Source organism: Malaya genurostris, chromosome 3 (genome assembly GCF_030247185.1).
Source record: "Malaya genurostris strain Urasoe2022 chromosome 3, Malgen_1.1, whole genome shotgun sequence".
Classification (NCBI taxonomy): domain Eukaryota; kingdom Metazoa; phylum Arthropoda; class Insecta; order Diptera; family Culicidae; genus Malaya; species Malaya genurostris.
Window position 1 is genome coordinate 263,173,886 of NC_080572.1, and position 18,685 is coordinate 263,192,570.

The following is an 18,685-nucleotide window of genomic DNA, read 5'->3' on the forward strand; positions in this document are numbered from 1 at the left end:
AAATATCGCTAAAGAGATTATCGAAAGCGAGAAGAGTCTCCGATAGTATTTCGGTGTTGAGTTTCCTTTACGCTTCAGTCCGACACCGAAGATTTAATTATTATATTTTTATCAGTAGAGCAATTCCAGGAATGAGTAGACGAAAAAGTGACAAAATCAGAATCGACCTTCTCCGATTTGGATTAAACTTTGCACATGGCTTCAGTATGGAGAACCATAAGTTTTGAACCGATTGAGAGGTCAATCCGACTCACGACTGATTTTTAAAAAGGGCGTATGTTCTTTTGCATTTCACAAAAATTGCCTTTTTCAAATTGTTGTAACTCGGAAACCGTTAATTGTACAAAAATGGCGTTCAGGAAGAAGTTGTAGGGAATCGATACGGCACTCTAAAAAAAATATACACTGAAAAAAATTTTTGATTTTTTTTTCTCAATAATTTCAAAATGAACCAAAAAAAAGAAATTAAAAAAAACAGGGTTTCGATTTTTTTGATGATTTTTATTTTAAAGCTCTTATTAAAACCTACTGATTGATAGCTAGCAAATAAACAATTGATGGAAATATAAAAAATAGTGTTATAAATAAATATCCAAGTATCTCAAGAACAGCTACTTTTAGAAGGATATCATGAACAAATTTATTACCTTTAATCTGTAGAATAAAATTCAACTGTTTAAATGATTATCATTCAACGAGAACTTGAACTTTCGAATTTATCTGTAAATTGTTTTAGCTGTAACTTCTTCATTTTTCAAAAGGCACGGATGGGATAGCCATCAAGCTGTAGGTTTTACTAAGAGCTTCAAAATAAAAATTATCAAAAAAAATCGAAACCATGATTTTTTTTTAAATTTAATTTTTATGGTTCATTTTGAAATTATTGAGAAAATAAAATCAAAATTCAATTTTTAGCTGTAACTTCTTTATTTTTCAAAAGACACGGATGGGATATCTGTTGGTTTTAATAACAGCTTTAAAACAAAAATTATCAAAAAAAAATAAAACCATGCTTTTTTTATTTAACATTTTCGGATTATTTTGGAATTATTGAGAAAATTTTTTTTTCAGTGTATATTTTTTTAGGGTGCCCAATCGATTCCCTACAACTTGTTCCTGAACGCCATTTTTGTACAATTAACGGTTTCCGAGTTACAACGATTTCAAAAAAGCAATTTTTGTGAAATGCAAAAATACATACGCCCTTATTAAAAATCAGTCGTGAGTCGGATTGACCTCTCAATCGGTTCAAAACTTATGGTTTGCCATACTGAAGCCATGTGCAAAGTTTCATCCAAATCGGAGAAGGTCGAGTCTGATGATCTGCTAAGCATTTCTGGAATTGCTCAGTAGAAGAGTCTCTACTGAATAAATTCGCAACTGATAAATAATGACTGCAATATTGTCGATGCACGTGGGGTAGTCAATATGAACAACAATTTTTTTCCACATTCCCAATAGAGATTATATCGTCGAAAGGCTATTTTAATTCCAGCTGGCTGATACAGTGCACTATTTAGATTAAACCCAATAAAACGCTTGGTATGGATTTCCCTCATAGAAGTAACAGGAGCGCAGAATTGTCAGCATAACCTGCGCTCCTGTTACTTCTGTTCACGATATTCAATAACTATTAACTATCATAGCACTCCCTGCTTTTATTGATGATATTACTCCATCACCACGGTATTGCTGAATAAATCTCGAATACATCCCTACTATTGATCCACTTACCGCCCACTGATCTTTTTCAGAAAGGTTCAATTTCTGATCATCGGCGAATTTATTCATTATGCATTCTGAAAATGGTTGAGATATAACGACTTTAAAAGTTCAGTTCCCAAAAATCTTCTGTTTAATTATATTAGATATATTCAATGTGCGAGCTTTTTTTCTTAAATGTCATCGAACTTTTAACAACTGATTTTTTTGCCATGTGAAATCAGTATCAGTGAGAATCGCGTTTACAGAAAAACAGTACTGAACTTTTCTGCAGTGAGTTTTCTGATCGATGATTCTTTGTCTGAAAATCATTTCTGAAAAATTTTAGTCGCGATTTTCTAAATTTTGATTTTTCCCAACACTGGTGGATATCATTGAAATACGTGGAATAAAAACTTTCAACTTTTTGTCTGTACTTGTTCTGTACTTTCTGCATCCGCACCGGTTCCAGTATATTCTGTACTTGTTTCTATACTTTGTGCGCTTGTTCTTGTATTTTCCTCATTTGGTTTTGTTTTGTACGTTCTGTTCTTGTTCCTGTACTTTTTGTACTTTTTTCAGAATTTTATGTTTTTTTTTTAATTTTATTGTATCTTCTGTACTTGTTCATATACCATCTGCGCTTTCTGTCCCTGTTCCTGCACTTGTACCAATACTTTCTGTACTTATGCCTCTTAATTCTGTACCTGTAGCTGTCCACGCGAACTTCGTACTGCTCAAAATTTATTTTTAAATGGAAATTATTCTGAGCGCTTACAAAAACAAAATAATCAAACGATCTATGCAAAAGTTGGTTTCAGAAGAGCGTGGTCATGATTGCTCCCGATTGGTGAAGTAGAATGGTATAAGTTTTTTTCTCGCACATTGAGAAGTATTGTCATTCATGTTCCGTCAAAATGCAATTGGTTATGATTCGATGTCAGCATCACGTACGCTTCGCACTTCGAAGGAGTTTCTTTCATGCTCGCATTTTAAAGGTGCCAAAATGACCAAATTGAAATACATCCCAAAGTCGAGACAGTTTGTAAGTTATCAAAGAGGTAAATCATGTCAATTAGTTCCTAAATGTCTGTTCCATCGATGTAATGTCCTAAAGCAGTGACTCCCAAACTGGTTCCTACCGCTCACCAGTTGGCTCTTGTTTTTTTTGTGTGCTGGTGAGCAATGAATGGCAAATAGTGGGCTTCTTCATTGAAAAACTGAGAAAGGGTCCCAAAAATGTATTCATAACAAGTTTATATGTATAGCTCATTAGTTGATTATGATGTGTACTTTAAATTCTTGTAAGATTTATAAAAAAGAAAATTAAAGTGATTATTTAAAAATTTGAAGTTCAAAAATTGATCCAACTAGAATGAGTATAAATAGAACAAATTTTCTATTAAAAATTCAAATCATATAAATATTCCAAGTTCAATTCATACAGAGTATAAACAAAATGTTCCATGTTCTGAAAGTCCTGATAGAGGTTCATAATCCTGTACCCTATAATTAAACCTCATCAGCTGCTTGCGCGACCGACCGACTTAATTTGTTTGTTGAATGATTTGGAGTCACATCACATTCTTGTAAGTCGACAGTTCAACTAGTTGTTTGATACGATGTACGATTTTAGCTTGCATTCCCAACTTGGTTGCGACATGCCACTCTTTTTTTGACGATTTTTCGACATTCGGCATTCGATTTCTCTCCGATTCAGTTTGCCTGGCGTTCGACGAACGTTCTTCGAATACTTTTATCACATTAGTATCAGTAGTTTTAGTCACATTCATCAATTTCGTCTATTTTGCGTGCGGATAGCTGGGATTTTCGAGATACACGAGCAAAATTTAGAAACGCTGCTACTTTTGCTTCGATGCCACAACCGAACAATCGCGCGAAAGCAAATATCAAAACTAAACCAATTTCAGTGTTTCTTAATTACTGTTTGTTAATATGTCGAAATAATCTTCACCTATAAATCTGTACACTTGCACTTCGAGGAATTTGCAAGTAAAGTTATTTACAAATCTGAATTACTGACAGCTATGCTATTCTGTTTTTTTTTGATGATGTAGAATTAGTAGCGAAACTAATAAGTTGAAAATGTCAACTATTTTTGTCCAGTCCAGTGGCGTATCTAGGGGGATATCTACAAGTATAGATATAAGAGGAACAAGAAGGTACAGGAACAGGCTAAGAAAGTGCAGATAGTTCAGAAATAAGTACAGAAACTACAGGACCAAATAGAGAAAATACTGGAGCAAGTACAGAAAGTACATGAATAGAAAGTAAAGGAACAGATACATGAAATTTTGAAACATCATTGAAAATTTATCGAGGTAACAACTTTGACTGGCAAATTCGATGGTGAAAAAGTTTTTATGACACGCATTCCTTCAAAAAAAAAACATCCGGCTATATAATAAAGAATTTCGCTGTACCAGCTTAAACCTGTCTGATGATTTGTCTTACTCATTTCAGGGCTACTCCCAGCCCCTCCTCGTTGTTGATATAATTAAGCATAATATTATATAATAGGAAAAAAACAATTTCATATGAAATAGTATAATTCAATACAATATGTGATGTTATGTTATGTTACAATGCAGAATGAGCTTTAATTTATAACCCATTTTGGACCCTCTCATTCTGCTGCTAACGCATAAGGCGATAGCACCCAGTCAACGCCGTTCTATTCACCACATGTCATCGTAGACACACTGGGAGACATGAGATAGGAACTTGTGAGCACTTAGTAATCTCACTTTTTGACGACCTGGAATTTTCGAAGCACATTGAAAATTGAGACAATTTGATCGATTATTCATGTAAAACAATTTATAATTTCGTAATGAAAACAACATAAGATTTTAATGGAAAATATATATAAAATATCGTTGTTGTTTTTTTAAGAGCCGCAGTTTCTGATTGATCAAGTTCTGCTACGTAACGCGTAAGGTATGTAAATGATAAATTACCAAACAAAACATTTCAAAACAATTCGAAACTAACCACCTAACTAGTTTTGAAAAATGTATTGTTACAAAAAATCATTTAAGAGTATGAGACATTATTAAGGAGCATACAAATTCGTAGTTATTCGACATTCCCCACAAGCTATGTTGTACAAAACAACCGCCCATGAGTCAGAGAACCAAATATCATGCAAAAACTCACTCACAATGATTTTAAAGATATCAACCTTTTTGGTTTCACGTTAAAGTGTGGGAAATCCACAAACACAATCCTAAAACACAAAAACCACTTTTGGAACCTCAACAATCGCTTGATTGTCGCAGAGGGCACAAAATACTTCTGATCGACTCGACTGTTGATGAAAAAACTAGATGAATCTGAAATAGTACGATGATATAAGTCTCGTGCAGATCGATGTTGGGTAATGACAGATAAGACTAGTGGTTCGAAATACCACATGGTTCGGTTCCTACTTTCCCCCACATATTCATACCTAATATGTTATAGAATGGAATTCTGAGACACGATGTGCTTCATCTTGATTACATCCAGAAATATGTACGCCAGACCAAAATATAAAGGGTGATTTTTGAAGAAGTATAGAATTTAATTTAAAAACAAATTAGAGAAGATTGATGAAATCTTTATAGAAATCGATAGAACTATCAATATAATTTACAACTTTACTGTTTGAAGATTATTCCATGCAAATGTTTTCCACGGCTCCGCTTTAGATGGCCCATGCGCAAGGTCCAATTTTGGCACACTCTCTGTAACATATCGGCCGGTATTTCACGAAAAATAAAAATGCTTCAATATTGGCTTCCAGTGTGTCTATCATTGTTGGTTTATTCTTGTAGACGTGAGCCCAACAAGTTAAATCACACGATTTAGGCGGCCAATTGACGGGCCCAAAACGTGAGATAAACTGTTCACCGAAGGCGGCTCTCAATTTAGTTATTGTTTCGCGTGCCGTGTGGGATGGGGCACTGTCTTGTTGAAACCACATGTCAGGCTTGGCCAATTTTGTATTTTGAACAAAAATAAAAATCGTCAATCAAGTACGGCCGGATGATGCAATCGGCCCATAATCCACGTCAAATAGTGACTTTTTGGGCTGCATTGGTAGCTTTTGCAATGCTTCTGGCTTCTTCACTCCAGATGAGGCAATTGTGTTTGTTGACGTATCTTTTCAACTAGAAATGAGCTTCGTCGCTGAACACAATTTTTCGATAAGCTAGATCTTAAACGAGAATGAAGTTTGATATTAAAATTGAATGATTTGCAAGCGTTGTTCGTTCGTAAGTCGATTCATGATTAAATTATAGACCAAACAGAACAAGTTTGATAATGACACAAGACATGATTCACGCGTGGTCTGTCAAAAACAGTGTTGCCAAAAAGATTCGAGCAAAAAAATCACCCTATTTTAGAGTGGTCAAAATACATTTCCTACTCCTACTTTAGTGATGTATTGGGCTAGAACGCTTATTTCGACCCTTGTTTTTGTCAGAGGCTGCTTACGAACATTGTGACTGTTCAAAAAATTAAAATAATCCGGATATTACCTTGGAATCCCAATGTTCATCTGGAGTTCCTTGATCCGATAGTTTAAATTGACTGTAGTGAAATATTCGTTAGATATACCTAGAATTACTATGCGACTTGTGATGATTTATGTCAAATTGTCAAAACACATATCGCAATGGCGGTCTACTCTTCCGATGAAAACAACTACACTGAGTTGTGAAAACACATCACCGTACAAATTCCAATAATATGTCCACCATTTATTTTTCTCGAACAGTGATGCCGACAACACAAACGACCCCTCAGTTCACCACCCAAGTAATCTCACCGACGGACATGGATCGCAGTCGTAACAATCCCGGTATAACAAATCCGATTAGTTCCTACGGCAAGATCAGTGGCAGCAATAACATTTCCGATGATTCAGGCACTGAGTTTGGTAAGTGAAGGTGTTTTTTTTGTTGATAGCTTTACCCAATTCATCACAAAAGATGAAAAGCAGTTTGTTACCTAGATGTTAGCTACCATTTCATGCATTCATTTTCCATTTTGATGACTACGGCATGTGCGTGAATAGCCTTGAATGTGCCAAATGTTGTTAATGTCTTTAATTATGATATTTTTTAATACGATAGCGGAACAACATCGGTTCTACAATGCAGAGTGAACAAAATCATACTAATATATTTTCGAACCTTTTTACGTTGACGTAGGATTTTTAAGTTCCAGATTAAATTACAACAGAACATACATTCTGGCATGTTAACTCAAAGACATCATGAATTACCACTATTATCCAATAAAATCATTGCGCAATATCGATCAAAGAACAAACACATCCGTGTTAGCATCGGCTCATTTTGTTGTACAATGAATAATCGATCAAAATCTTAAAATGAAAGGATATTTCGCAATGAAACTGACAAATTCACTTCTGTACATTTTGGTTAGAATTCAGTTGGTAGCTATAGAAATACCTATTGTTAAACATTAATTTTTTTTTCATATATATTTGTAATTACCGCACGTTCTCTCCCTTACACTTACGCCAAACTGTACTCTTTACTTTCCACATCCACTGTTCACAACTGAAAACTTCCAACACTGTTTCCCGTTTCCCAAAAACTACACAACAACTCCTCGAAAAAAAAACTACGGCACACCCCTACACAGATCCCTCGACACTGCAGGTATCGAAGAAGATCAAACTTTTTTCCGGTGGAAAGGATCAGAGGGCACTTGGCGTTCTGACCGCAACCGGTGCTGCCAGTAATACGACTACTCTTCTAACGTCCAGCTCTGCCCCAACGCTCGATGCCGGGCGACTTGCACTGAAGAAAAAACCGATGAAATTTAGAACCGTAGGGAAGCTGATCATGCCAATGTTTCTGAACGACAACAATAATAACATCTCGAACTCGACATCCCCTTTGACGGCGAATGGACCTAGCAGTTTCGGTGAGGAGAACAATGAAAAGATGGAACCAGTGACTGCGAGTGATGATGGACTTACTCAACTTCGGTCACTGAAAGTCGAGCGAATCCGTAGGAAGTTTATGAAAAACTCATCGACACCGATCCTCGACGAGGAAGATTTGACGACGAACGGAGACGAAGGAAGCGATTCTAATGTCGAGTCTGGAAAAGAAAATAACTATGATAGTGGTGGAGAATACGGTGGTAAGTACAGGGGATGCTGCGGGGGAATCAACGCTTTAAAAAAGAATCTGCTGAATGGAAACCGATCTCACAACAAAAGTATTTTGCTCAATTCTTCCGCGGAACTCGATGAAATTGTCACTAAAGGGAAGGTTTCAACCATGGCCAAACAATGGAACCGACTGCGAGCAATGACGTTGGATGTTTCAATGATCAAAAAGTCCTCTTCTAGTCCCCTTCCGTCACCGCATTGTAGAGAGAACTCATCGCTGCAGGAAGGTGTTTGCGGAAGTTACCCTTACGAGTTAGATGGCGACCTCTGCAACAACACCAACAACTCATTTCTGCTAGAAAAGAGTTCGTTCCATCTGAACGCATCGAAGCGGCGCGATTCTCCGCAGATCGACGATCGACTGGCTAAATATTTCGGACTGAAAAAGAATTCAAACGAACAATCCATCGAACCATCCTTCAACCGAACAGTAGACAGCAACAACCCAACGTCCCGACGAAGATCACGCTCATTACCTCGTGGGAATCCTCCTGCACCGCCTCCACAGCTCCCGATAGACGAACGAATTGCAAAATATTTCGGAGTCAACAAAAGCTTCTCCGGCAGTCCTTCGGCGCAGATGGTGAACAAACCGCGTGCCATCGTGAGACCTCAGCAGCGTCCGGTCGTGATTGAAAGCGAACGAGCCGACGTGATGAAAGCTGGCGGAAGGCGTCGATCTCTATCCGCTCCCAGTGACAAATTGTTCGAGGAGCTAGTTGCAACCGATCAAACTGCCGGACGCACCCGGGATCAGCACGCAGTGAGCTTCTGTTTAGTGACCGAAGGATCAGCGATGGTTTCGCTCAAGCTGGTGAAGACCTTTGACGAGTTTAACCTGACGGCGGAGGATATGTCGATGGCGGACAGCGAGTTTGACAAACTTTACGTAGGTGTGTGTGTGTATGCGCGCGTGAGTTGGCTCGTCGCTCTGTTTTTATTCTATCCTCTCTCAAACCTAGCTAGAAAGCTGTTATCTCGTTCAGTCTTTCAGCGCTAGATTCGTTCTATTGTTGATGTGTGCCTCTTTCGAAGCTGAAATGATGTTATCTGAGGAAAATATGTTTAAATTTATTCAACCGATGGATTGACAGTTATTATTGTGTCTCAATTTTTCTTGGAAAAGATTAAGAATAGCCGTCAATGATTGAATTTACGGTCAATACCGAACAAGAAAAGGCACAAAACGAAACTTCGCGAACGCTATCTACTATATGAAAATGCTTTACTATTGAGCTATCCTGGAATGTCCCAGACTACACTATATACTTTACACGTCTTTAAACCAATTAGAGAGCCTGGTCATTTATCGTCAGAATCAGTTATATTTTCTAATTTTATGTGCGAAGGCTGTTTAAAGATAATTTCCTAGCCCAGGAATTGGGAACCATTTAACTCGGAAAAGTAAGAAATAACAAATTACAAAATTTCAATGTTTTTAAAGAGCCACAAATATTTTCTGGCCATCTCAAACTCTCTTTACTGAATAAAATAAATTAGTAAATGAGCTGTCCCTTGCCGTAGCCTTCCATACAAAAAGTTGCAGTTTTCCGACTCCTGATCTAGCCCATCACGCTATGTTCGTTCCCTGGCATACATACTGTTTACAGTCGATTATTTTATGTGGTCTCACATTACAAGTAGGATTTACAATTATACAAATTCTTCGTCACATCGAATTAAAGATCATTTGCAGGAGAATTTGGCTTTTGTTTTCCTACCTATACTTCAATTTTCAGTTTTTTTATCTCCCGCTTTTTGAATACTGATAATATAGAAAACTATGGTGAAGACAGCTTCGCGTTAAACCAGAAAACAAATAATACATTAGAAATATTTGTCTGGTGAGTAAGATCTTCGAAATCTGCACCAATTTCAAATTTACACTTAACAAAAAAAACAAAAGTGCTTAAAACTAGGGATAAAGGGTCTATCAGATCTTTGTTTTGGTTCCAATGCAAATACTTATTTTTAAAACCTATCAATAAAAATGAAACGTAATGTCGTTTTGTCATAAAAAATATAATTGTATGTAATAGGTTTTATTAGCACATTCAGTTTCCTACAAACAAACTCTAATTTTCTTCATAATCGAAGCATTTTTCGTACTGCTGCACCAACTTCCTTACCTCCTCTGCATAAAAGCATATCCCAGTTTTTCTGATTTAATTATGTAGACATCAGTGCGTCCAAAGTGAGGAAATTCATCAGCCAGGACACTAATAGTCAACCGACGATCATATCGTAGTTTCTGGTCCTTCAGAGTAACAATTTCATAGATTTGCATACTGGGTCTAACACTCCGCTAGACCCACTATGTAAATCTATGAAATTGTTCATCAACTAGGCATAACTTTTACTGCATTTCGGCAGCTGAAGATCCTCTGCACACAAAAACTTCAAGCTGGCAAGAGTAACGATTATCGCATACAGTGTTTACTGTACGCACAAATAGGTAAATGACTACAGAATTGAAATAGCAGTACAAGTAGTGTACGTACAGATATGCACAAATTAAAAACGTGTTACGATTCGTTGATTTACTTTTAGCATATGCCTCGTAATAACAGATGAAATGTTTATATTAATAGATTCATTGTTTTAGGATATAGTGACCTTTTTGAATTTTTGACATTTCTAAAGTGTCTTATGAATGTTTTAGTACAATTTGAAATGAACTGTCTGACTTTTCAACCGCTCTCTAAAATACCATGACATCAAGTATACCCCCTCGATACTATCTTGAAGCAGTATCTCTTGTTGCCATTTTCTAGAAAGCATGTTCTACTTCGAAAGCTAGAAAATAACGTTCGGTTTGCTTGTTTTTATTACGGAAAACTTTTCAAATTCCAGCAAGAACAATTAGGTAGCCAATTGACTGCACTAAGCCGTGTGATTGATAACTGACAAATATCACCTTTTGAATTAATGGATGGTGTCGCATTCAGTGTGGCATGTGGCACCGTCCTATTGTAACTACATGTCTATCAAGTTCTTGAAATGTTGACAACAAAAATAATTATTATTGAACAGAACATTTATCAGTTGACCCTAAAATTGAGGGTTCCGTCATCTTTTTAAAGAAAAAAAGATCCATGATGCCGCCGGCTGGAAACCGCAGCGAACAGTGGTTATTGTTGGGATGCACTTGACGCTGGTGAATTGTCTCTGGTTACTTTTGAACAATTCTAGACATGGGTAACTAGTTATTAAACTTCACATAGTCCGATTTGGATGAAACTTTGCACACATCTATAGTATGGCAAAACATTTATTTTTGCATAGGTGGAAGAACCAATTGGAATCGAGACTGATTTCCGAAAAGTCGAATGTTTTTACATGCACATTCTTAAGATAGTAGTAGCCTGTAAACCATTTAATTACAGAGAAAAATGTGTCATCAAATGTTGTGGAGAACTCAAAAATTATATACACTCAAGCCTTTTTTATGTCAGGGGTATCCCACATGAAAATTCGCACTAAAAAACAGCGCATAGATATGAAAATTCGCATTAAAAAGTCGCATAGATTTGACAACTTGCATTAAAAACCTCATAACTTGCACAAGTTTGCATAAAAAAGCCACATAATTTCGAAAAATTACATTGAAAAACGCATAACTTTGGAAATTCTTTGGTATATATTGAAAACAATAGTTGATCACTTCTTCAAGAGTTATAAAATTAACGTTTGTTTATTTTTTCTGATTTAAAATTAATATAAATGATTTTCCGAAGTTTTGAAATCTGAAAAAAACAATTTTTTTCCGAGCCCTACAAAATAGATATTCTGGAGGCTTTTTGCATTATTGAGCTGGAGCCAAAGCGACCACTCCTGGTTTCAATTCCGGCCCTGATCGGAATAAGCTGGAATTTTACAGAAAATTTCTAGATTAAAACTGTTCCAGAAAGTATGGAGGCATCTAGTTTTCAGTCGAAATAATACAAAAGTGTTCCCAACGTACGCTCTCTAGCTATCGTGGGGTAGGGTTTTGGTTTCCAGACAACAGCTTTCTTACCTAATTTTTGAACTTGATTTTTTTCTTCAACGATATATTTAATAAGGCACACTGCCTTAGCTCTAAAATGCCGAGGACAACTTGAGTCGATGTCTCAGATTGGTTCAATATCTATCTATCTTGCACCATATAGTATTGAGGCCCTGGTGATTTGAAGATTCAAACGTTCCTTAGCACGAAGAACTTCGAAGTGGCCACATCAGGCCACAAGCACTTGGTCTGACACAGAAAATAACTGTTTTAAGCAATCCCAAATTTCGATTTATTCGTCTATGTTGTCGTCGTCTATGAATTCTTTGAAGAGTAATACAGTTGTTCCAACGGCGTTTCAACATTTCTACACCACTTTTATAACGGGTGATTTTTTAAGAGCTTGAGAACTTTTTTAAACAATAAAACGCATAAAATTTGCAAAATCTCATCGGTTCTTTATTTTAAACGTTAGATTGGTACATGACATTTATTTTTTGAAGATAATTTCATTTAAATGTTGACCGCTGCTGCGTCTTAGGTGGTCCATTCGGAAAGTCCAATTTTGGGCAACTTTTTCGAGCATTTCGGCCGGAATAGCCCGAATTTCTTCGGAAATGTTGTCTTCCAAAGCTGGAATAGTTACTGGCTTATTTCTGTAGACTTTAGACTTGACGTAGCCCCACAAAAAATAGTCTAAAGGCGTCAAATCGCATGATCTTGGTGGCCAACTTACCGGTCCATTTCTTGAGATGAATTGTTCTCCGAAGTTTTCCCTCAAAATGGCCATAGAATCGCGAGCTGTGTGGCATGTAGCGCCATCTTGTTGAAACCACATGTCAACCAAGTTCAGTTCTTCCATTTTTGGCAACAAAAAGTTTGTTAGCATCGAACGATAGCGATCGCCATTCACTGTAACGTTGCGTCCAACAGCATCTTTGAAAAAATACGGTCCAATGATTCCACCAGCGTACAAACCACACCAAACAGTGCATTTTTCGGGATGCATGGGCAGTTCTTGAACGGCTTCTGGTTGCTCTTCACTCCAAATGCGGCAATTTTGCTTATTTACGTAGCCATTCAACCAGAAATGAGCCTCATCGCTGAACAAAATTTGTCGATAAAAAAGCGGATTTTCCGAATGGACCACCTAAGACGCAGCCGCGGTCAACATTTAAATGAAATTATCTTCAAAAAGTAAATGTCATGTACCAATCTAACGTTTAAAATAAAGAACCGATGAGATTTTGCAAATTTTATGCGTTTTATTGTTTAAAAAAGTTCTCAAGCTCTTAAAAAATCACCCAATACAACGATTTCTCTTTAGAAAGAGAAAGAAAAGATTCAATCTCAGCGATGACTTCATCATTCGATGCAAATTTCTTTCCAGCATGCTTCTTTTTAAAATCTTAGAAATGAATTTAACTGGGAGCTAAAACAGACGAATATGGTGGGTGCGGTAGCCATTTTTATTGAAATTCACGGAATCAAGCAGTCGTAACGATCGACTTGTGTAACGATACATTCAATAATGCTGTGTAATATTCTCAATTAACAGTTTTACCTTTCGGATACATTAGTCAGATTTCTCCAGCTGCCGTCCATTTGGTTGAGTGCCGATCGGACTCGGGCGTATAATGATAGATCCACGTTCCATCCATTGTAACGTACCGACGCGAAAATTCCTTTTCTTATGCTTAAACAAGGTTTCTGTGTGAGATCAGCTGTGAGCAATCGCGGTATCCATTCGAAAAACATATATTCAATATTCAAATACTAAAGAAAAATTATGAATAAACTACTTCATTTTTCGATTTCCCAGAACGATGAACTGAACTTTTGAGACCAATTCTGGAACAACAGCCCTACTTAGACGTCCAGAGCTTTGTGCATCATCTGTATTTGACCGGCCACGTTTAAATTCAGAATTTCAGTCAATAATAGAGTAACGTTTTTTTTTTCAAACAACCCAAAAAATTTCTGTTTGCTCTATGGTTCCAGATTTTACAAAATAAGCATTACAGAAAGCACCTAACTGTAACACTAATTTAGGGGAGAGTAAGGGATAACTTGAATCAAAAACATTTTTTTTTCGTATTTTTTTACGGAGAAACAGTTTAAGCAAATTAAAACAACAGTTTAAACTTATTAAAACTTTTTTTTACCTTATAAAGCATAATTTAAAGAATATTTAGTTAAATTTCCGTATCAATGTTGAAAAATAAAGCGGTAACAGAGCATTTCCCATAACCTGAACGGTTATGCTCGGCGTAGAATTATCTGGAATCAAAATTGTTCTTAAATTTACTTAAAGTACGAGTTATTTCTCCCCCTCCGTCGTTCTCAAGTTATTGTTTTGATTTTTTAACAGTTCGTGGCATATTTAGGCAAAGAACGCGATTTTACGCTAAATTTTCCGCCAACTTTGAGGTGAAAAACTACCATAATATGAAAATGGAAAAATTTCGAAAAACGTGGTGGGGAGGCATTTTATTCCAAGAAAGTATGTTCCAAGTTTCAAAAGAATCAGTTCAGTAGATTTTACAGAATCGTGTTCACGGACTTCGAAAATTTGGTTTTCAGAAAAACGCGTTGAAATGTTTTTTTTTTTCAAAAAGTAAGCAACAAAATATTTTTGGTAACTTACACTAATTATTTCTACAATATTTTTAAAATATTAAACTACAAGAAAACGTAAAAAGAAACGATTTTCCGAAACTGTTTATCCTTTTATCCCCCCTTAACCTAATGTCATGGAATATTGACAGATGACACCTGAAGGATTTCTCTGTTGAGCGCTAGAGTGGTTTTCAATTAGTGATGCCATCTATACATCAATCAGGGATTTATTGACCGACATGCTACTATTCTTATTTACCCAATGATTAATTGGTTTTATCGGTTTGTATTGGGCAGCCGGTTTCCGAGAAAATAATATTAATTTAATTTGTATTAATTTGGAGTACAACACGTAACAAACTAAATACCTACTATCGGCTACCAGAAATAAGACGTACTGCAAAGGCAGTATGGCAAATTCGTATATGTTATTTCCCTTGCGATATTAGGGTCCACAAAAAAAGAAATCTCTTTAATTCTATTTTTTCATACTTTGATTTGGCTCATATTTTGCATATGCGTTCTTCATGACCGAAAAGGAAAATTTGCATCATAAGTTCACAATTTTTATGCTAGTCATAGGATCCGAATTCGTAAAATCGTCAAAAAAAAAATTTTTTTTTTATATCGTTTATTTATACCCGGCTTTATCCAAAAAAAAATTATTATTTTTGTTTTTTGTTCAAGAGTTGATAATTTGGTTCTATTTGATCATTAAAATAACTTTCTAAAAAATAGATAAAAAAAATTCTTGAAAGTTATAGTAAAATGAAACTTTTTGTCAAATTTTAAATAAAGTCATGCCACTCTTTAACAAATAAACATATATGAATGAAACTTTCACAGTTCGTAGATAATACAATAAACTTGAACTAAAATCAATTGTTTTCAAAAATTGAATGAAAAAATATGAAAATAACTTTTTATACAATAAATTTAAGTTTACTGTATTATAATACAATAAAATTAAACTAAAAGTATAAAAATCACAAAAAAAAGTAATACAAAAAACTTAAACTTATTGCATAAAAATCACTAAAAAAATATTTATTTTTTAATGTTTTTTATGCAACTTTTGGAAACAATTGATTTAAGTTTAAGTTTTTTGTATTACCTACGATCTGTGAAAGTTTCATTCAAATGTTCAAAACTTTATTGAAAATTTGACGAAAAATTTCATTTTACTGTAACTTTCAGGAAGTTTTATTAAACTTTTTTTTCAGAAAGTCATTTTAATGATCATATTTTTTTCTGTTGCAATTTTACGAAGTATGACCCCATACTTTTGACAATTGCCAAAGCAAACACTATTGGAAATTTTCCAAAACATGCATAGGTAGATTCGATTGAAACTTAAAATTCGATTCGAGATGATCGTATTGATATTGTTGATTATTTCAATTTTTGGATATTTATCTAGCTGACAATTGAATAAAATTGTTTGCCTCAAGATGGGCAAATAAAGATCAAACAAGTTATTATCTTTCAAAAGTGGGTGTATTTTTGAAAATTATTGTAATTGAACTATTGATTTTGCTTCAAATTTAAGAAAGAACGCAAAATTTGATGTAAAAATAACTCCTATCAAAAGTGCCTCATATTAATTTTTAAGTGTTCGTTTTTAATTATTAAAAAACAAATATTGTCAATGGTAGCTGACTATGATGATGACTATGATGTAAAATGTCAAATAAAGAAAAATAATTCCAATCTTCGAATTCAAATAGAATTGCTCTCTTGAAAGGTGAAAAAAAAAAATAAAAATATTTTTTTAAAAATTCGAAGAAATTGATACGATTCTCTCTAAAAATATGGAAAAATTAAAGGGTGAATTTTCACTGGTATCTTTTTGGTAACATTGTTTTTGACTGATCAAGCGTGAATCGTGTATTGTGTCATTGTTAAACTTGTTCAGTTTTGTCTATAGTTTAATCAAGAATGAACACTGAAAAAATTGGAGGAAATTTTTCAAAGAAAAATTGCGTTTAGCGACCTAGGTGGATTAGAAATAGGTTTTTTTTCGAAAACCAAATCCTATAGGGTAACAGAGGTATTTTGGCCACTTCATATATTTTGGCCCACCTAACAAACTTTATGGATTTAATCGATGCAAAGTAACCCATATTGCATCATTTTGAAGCAAATCACATTAAATTACCTACTGCAGCAGAGTTTTTCGAAGATATTACAATATTTGGTGGATATTTTTACAAAGTGGGCCAAAATAAAATCCTAAAGTGGGCCAAAATACCTATATTACCCTACTTCTTAAAAACATAACCCTTTGTTTCAAAAACTGTGTGTAAAACGAAGATTGAATCAACATTTAAAATGTCTGGCATATTGATGTAGGAAAAAATAAACTCCTGGAATTGTGGCCTTTTGCGACATGAAAACAGGAACCCCATGGATCAATTCATGGTTATGTTTTTTTTCCGTTGGATTCCGGCCGCTAAGCTAATCCTGTCCGAAGAACAATAATATTATCAATCTCCTAGTGAAACCCAGTTGAGATTTAAATCACTTATGCTCAACATTACCGTTGTAATAACATTTTTCCCTGTATCTGCAACAGAATTTTCTCACTTCCGGCTGACTACATTTCTTCCGTAACTTCACACATTCAGCTTCGGAAGGGCACACATTTTCTTGTCTACAAATCCATTAATAGTCATATATTTTCCCTTTTATTCCCTTTTATATAGATTAACCTCCTTCTTTTTAGTATCTAGACGATAGTAGCGAAATGCTAATTCCCAGTGTGATATCCAAATATAATTGTAAACATAATGATAAAATCAACCAGACTCATCAAACCGCCAGCTCTACACACCCGGAGAACAAGACATTCGAACCTGTGAACAACAGAGACAACCAAACGGACTTTGAATATTCTTTTCCTGACTGACAGTAGAAAGTAGAATGTAGCCCCCTGTGTTCCGGGAATATACAAACCTACCACCACCTCTCTCTTTCCAGTAGATACTTCTGTATCCAGAACCGTGTCGTCTCATTCCCTCCGACGGTACGTTTTTTTTCTTTCCTTTTCTAGAACTGTTCGGGGGTCTGGCGGTGGTTGTAGCTCTGGTGTAGAAGTGTTGTAGTCCTAGAAGAAAGTTCAATCTAATCCGGCACAAGGGGGAAGGGGGGAACTAATGAATTCCGAGATGATGGTGATGGAATATGAATGATGCCGTTTAGTAGTGCAAAAATATCATAACTTGATTTCAGGATTACAGCTCACATCATATTACAGTCTGATGACAAAAGCCATTCCCTGGAGTTACACAATCATTGGTGTTCGACTAATCCCATCAGATCAATTTGCTTGTTATCATATTTCAGTTTTTCTGAATTTGTGCTTTGTTTTATGTGTGTATGTGGAATTGTTGTTATTGCGATTAACCAACCTTATTTTAATTGTATTAGTATTATAATTATTCGTTGTTGTTGTTGTTTTGCTGTTTGTTTTAGTGTTCACATGTGTGATGTTATTCGTACTAATAAATTTTTGCACCAAGTATGTTTCTGAAATATTTTTGTTTTGTTCTTTCCATTTTTTTTCTATTGTCAATCTAATCTAGATCAAGTAACAAGCCCACGTAAACCACCGCTAGGGTGTCTGCCACCATCAGCCCAACAGTCACAACCGCTCGTGTCCGAACTGAAGAAAGGTATCCTGAAATCAAAGTCCGGCTGCGTCGGTCTCTTTCCGTCCGACCTGAACAGTGAGCTCAAATCGCGCCTGAAAAAATCTACCCATTCGTCGGTTAGTAATCTCAAAAAATCCACTACCGTATCCAGTGTCGAGCTCGACGTCGTACCGCGTGCCGGTTCTTCGTCCGATGATGACGATGGTGTCGCGCCCGGTAAGAATCTCGCGAAAATGCTCCGCAATGTGTCGAATACGGCCGCGTCGTCGTCGTCGTCGTCGTCCGCCGGAAGTTGCTATGTGCCTCCGGGCGGAGTGGCACTGTTTCCGCCGCTGCCCGCTCCGATGCCGACCGCATTCGCGCCGCTAAAGAGAAGTGATTTCGCCGCGTGTGGCACCGCCAGCGACGGTGAACATCCTGGCAGCAGTCGCGGAAATGCTGATTCCATCCTGAAGAATCCAGCGGTGGCCAGACGAAGACGGCAGAATGAAGGGTGAGTGGCTC

At 35.9% G+C, this 18,685-nt stretch overlaps 1 protein-coding gene across 15 annotated transcripts in view; it reads left to right on the forward strand.

Moving 5' to 3' along the window:
* LOC131439510 (supervillin) overlaps nt 1-18,685 on the forward strand; it is a 645,906-nt gene that overhangs the window by 436,123 nt on the left and 191,098 nt on the right. For 13 of the 15 annotated variants that reach the window (XM_058610622.1, XM_058610619.1, XM_058610621.1 and 10 more), the window contains 3 exons: nt 6,488-6,649; nt 7,384-8,814; nt 18,113-18,674. In XM_058610622.1, the coding sequence (XP_058466605.1) occupies nt 6,488-6,649; nt 7,384-8,814; nt 18,113-18,674 (2,155 nt within the window). The remainder of the gene's footprint in view (nt 1-6,487; nt 6,650-7,383; nt 8,815-18,112; nt 18,675-18,685) is intronic. The other 2 variants (XM_058610625.1, XM_058610627.1) reach the window with 2 other exon arrangements.